The 3287-nt window shown below is 40.4% G+C and overlaps 1 protein-coding gene across 1 annotated transcript; it reads left to right on the forward strand.

Annotated features, from left to right (window-relative positions):
• The first annotated feature begins 370 nt into the window (after positions 1-370).
• LOC101438510 (olfactory receptor 8S1-like) lies at positions 371-1315 on the forward strand. Its single transcript, XM_004468367.2, has one exon. It carries the CDS (start codon positions 371-373, stop codon positions 1313-1315), a length of 945 nt encoding a protein of 314 aa, XP_004468424.1.
• The last annotated feature ends 1972 nt before the right edge of the window (positions 1316-3287 follow it).

Raw genomic sequence — 3287 nt, forward strand, 5'->3', positions numbered from 1 at the left:
GAAAATTAGACAAGTTTTGAAACTGTCTCCAGGAAGTTCACTACAATCTACAAGGTGTAGGAAGTATTTTAGAGTACATTTATGAATAAAAAATAGACTATCATCAGTCATAATCCTTAATAAGAATAGTAATTTTTTCACCAATCTCTGAAGTAGAATATTCGCCATGATGAGATATCATAGTTACATTTGTCCAAGGTTGGAATTTAAAGAAAACATCAACACAGGATGAAAAGATTCAAAGGAATTAGTGATGGCATATAAGAACTCTAAGTTAATAGGAAGGAAGACTCTCTCTCCTAAGTAATGATTGTGGTCAACAGAGGCTACACCCTGTCCCTAATTTATTTCTAGAAAGCAACATCTCTAAATGGCCTTGGGGAACCATAGCACCATCCTTGAGTTCGTCCTCCTTGGACTGTCTGTGGACCCCCATGTCCAGGCTCTGCTCTTTGTGCTGTTCCTGGGAATTTACATCCTGACCCTGATGGGGAACCTGTTAATGCTGCTGGTTGTAAGGGCAGATCCTCAGCTGCACACGCCCATGTACTTCTTCCTGAGTCACCTCTCCTTCCTGGATTTTTGCTTCTCTTCTGCCACAGTGCCAAAGCTACTGGAGAATCTCCTATCTCAGAGGAAAACCATCTCTGTTGGAGGCTGCCTGGCTCAGGTGTTCTTTCTGTTTGAGTCTGGAGGCACAGAAGCCTGTCTGCTCTCATCAATGGCCTATGACCGTTATGTTGCCATCTGTCAGCCTCTGCACTATGGGCAGAGGATGAGCAACCAGCTCTGTATGGGACTGGTGTGGGGTTCCTGGGGCCTGGGTTTTCTGAATGCATTCATCAACACCCTTCTTGCTATGAACTTGGACTTTTGTGGAGATTATTTCATTCCTCACTACAGCTGTGAGCTGCCCTCACTTTTCCCTCTGTCCTGTTCTGATATATCCACCAGTGTTACAGTACTTCTTTGCTCAGGTCTACTACATGGAATTGGAACCTGTTTTCTTATTGTTTATTCCTACACCCCCATTGTCTCCACCATTTTGAGCATTAGCTCCTCCTCAGGTAGAAAAAAAGCCTTCTCCACTTGCTCTTCTCACCTCACTGTAGTGCTCCTATTTTATGGTTCGGGTTCTCTTCGATACCTCTTGCCAGCCTCAGGTTCACCATTGGAGTTGATCTTCTCTGTACAGTATAGTGTGATTACTCCCTTAGTGAATCCCCTCATCTATAGCCTGAAAAACAACCAGGTGAAATCAGCTGTGAGAAGGACCTTGAGAAAATATCTCCAATATATTGAGCAGTTGGCTTGAGGAGGATGACTTGGAATGAGCGTATTACAGCAATATATCTCATGAATGGACAATAAGATTATTTCTTGATTTTCTTTGACAGTGGATGCAATTATGTGTCTTAGAAATTGATAGAGTTATATGGGGTGAGGTGAAGAAAGATGTTTTAGATTCCTTCTGGATTAGAAGAAGGCAATGCTCTAATTACCATGTTCACCAAGTCCTTTGCCACGGAAAGTCTTTACTTGCTCTTCATTCTACCTTGTTTCTCTTTACTATGCATTTCAGTGAACATGGTCAGGTACCCAAATGATCAGAGAAGGCAACATAGAGTAAGCCTGTTGATCTTGAGTCTGAGGTAGAGTGAGAGTTGGGAAGGAAGGTATGCAATTATTGGTGAATTACATATTTCAGTGTCTGGATTCCTGGGCCTAGAAAAGTTGAGCCAACCTAGGGGAGGTAGGACAACCCCAAGAAGGAGTCCATAAAAAATGAAATTGTAGGGAAACGGACTTTGGCCCAGTGGTTAGGGCGTCCGTCTACCATATGGGAGGTCTGCGGTTCAAACCCCGGGCCTCCTTGACCCGTGTGGAGCTGGCCATGCGCAGTGCTGATGCGCGCAAGGAGTGCCGTGCCACGTAAGTGTGTCCCCCGCGTGGGGGAGCCCCACGCGCAAGGAGTGCGCCCGTGAGGAGAGCCGCCCAGCGTGAAAAGAAAGTTCAGCCTGCCCAGGAATGGCGCCGCCCACACTTCCCGTGCTGCTGACGACAACAGAAGCGGACAAAGAAACAAGACGCAGCAAATAGACACCAAGAACAGACAACCAGGGGAGGGGGGGAAATTAAATAAATAAATAAATCTTTAAAAAAAAATGAAATTGTAAAATCCCTAAGAAAGTAAATTTAATGAAAAATAAATCAATGATTTCACAAAGTAGACAATTTATCAGAAAGGCACTGGGGTACAAGAGGACAAGATAGTAAAGGCAGGCTTCAGTGGGAAGAAAAGAAAAAAAGAGACAAAAGAGGGGAAGAACAGGAATTTGAAGTTCAGACCAGAAGAGCAATGTAGAATATCTAGCTGTATTAAATTAACATGTGCCTGAATTCTCCCCAGAATTCTGCTATAGGCACAAGTCTGGGACTTGAGGATGAAAGGGATAGAGTCCAGGTTTATCAAATTATGGGGATACCTGGTGGATTCCTACCTAAGCATGTAACAGACAAGAAAGGTGGTCTTCTCCTTTTTATTATTTGCCTAGTCCACTTATTTTTTGTTTCTTCATTTTGGAATTAACAACGTAAAATTTTCTCTCTCACTCTGGAGGCTAAATTTGATACCGAGGATTTTCAACTGCTTCAGGTTCTTTGTTAATTATTGAAGATTTTTATTGTAGTAACATCTTACACAAATATCTCATTTCAACCATTTTTTAGAGTAAACATCAGTGACATTATTTACATTCACTGTTTTGCATATTTTATAATTATAGTCACATTGGCTATTTTGACATGTAATTTTATTGTTCAAATTGACACCAACTGGTAACTGGATGTCCACTGATTTATACTGAGTTTTTGCCATATGAAAAGCAGAGTAGTAAAGCACAATGGATATACCAAAACCTGCTTAAATTGTATCACCTTATTTTTCAATATACTATACTTAATCATAACATAAAAGAACTTGTAATACTTATTTATATACATATTTTGAAACGAATATTAAATAAAATTTCACAGTGGAAATATATTCTAACTGATTGAACATAAAAATAACAAAACAGTATTTTCATGGAAAATGGATACACTTTATTTACTTTAGGTATATGAACTTACTATCTTTTTAAGTTTTTTTCTATTACTAAAGTTTGTTTTTCGTTGGTTTTTGTTTTGTTTTGTTTTAGGAGGTAGCAGAGATTGAACTCAGATGGGAAGCAGGTGTTCAATCACTTGAGCTCCATCTGCTCCCCAATAAGAGGTGGTTTTTACTG

Source organism: Dasypus novemcinctus, chromosome 12 (genome assembly GCF_030445035.2).
Source record: "Dasypus novemcinctus isolate mDasNov1 chromosome 12, mDasNov1.1.hap2, whole genome shotgun sequence".
NCBI lineage: Eukaryota > Metazoa > Chordata > Mammalia > Cingulata > Dasypodidae > Dasypus > Dasypus novemcinctus.

What these genes read in the sequence shown, in the direction of transcription:
- LOC101438510 (XM_004468367.2), top strand. Translation starts at nt 371, where the DNA reads ATGGCCTTGGGGAACCATAGCACCATCCTTGAGTTCGTCCTCCTTGGA.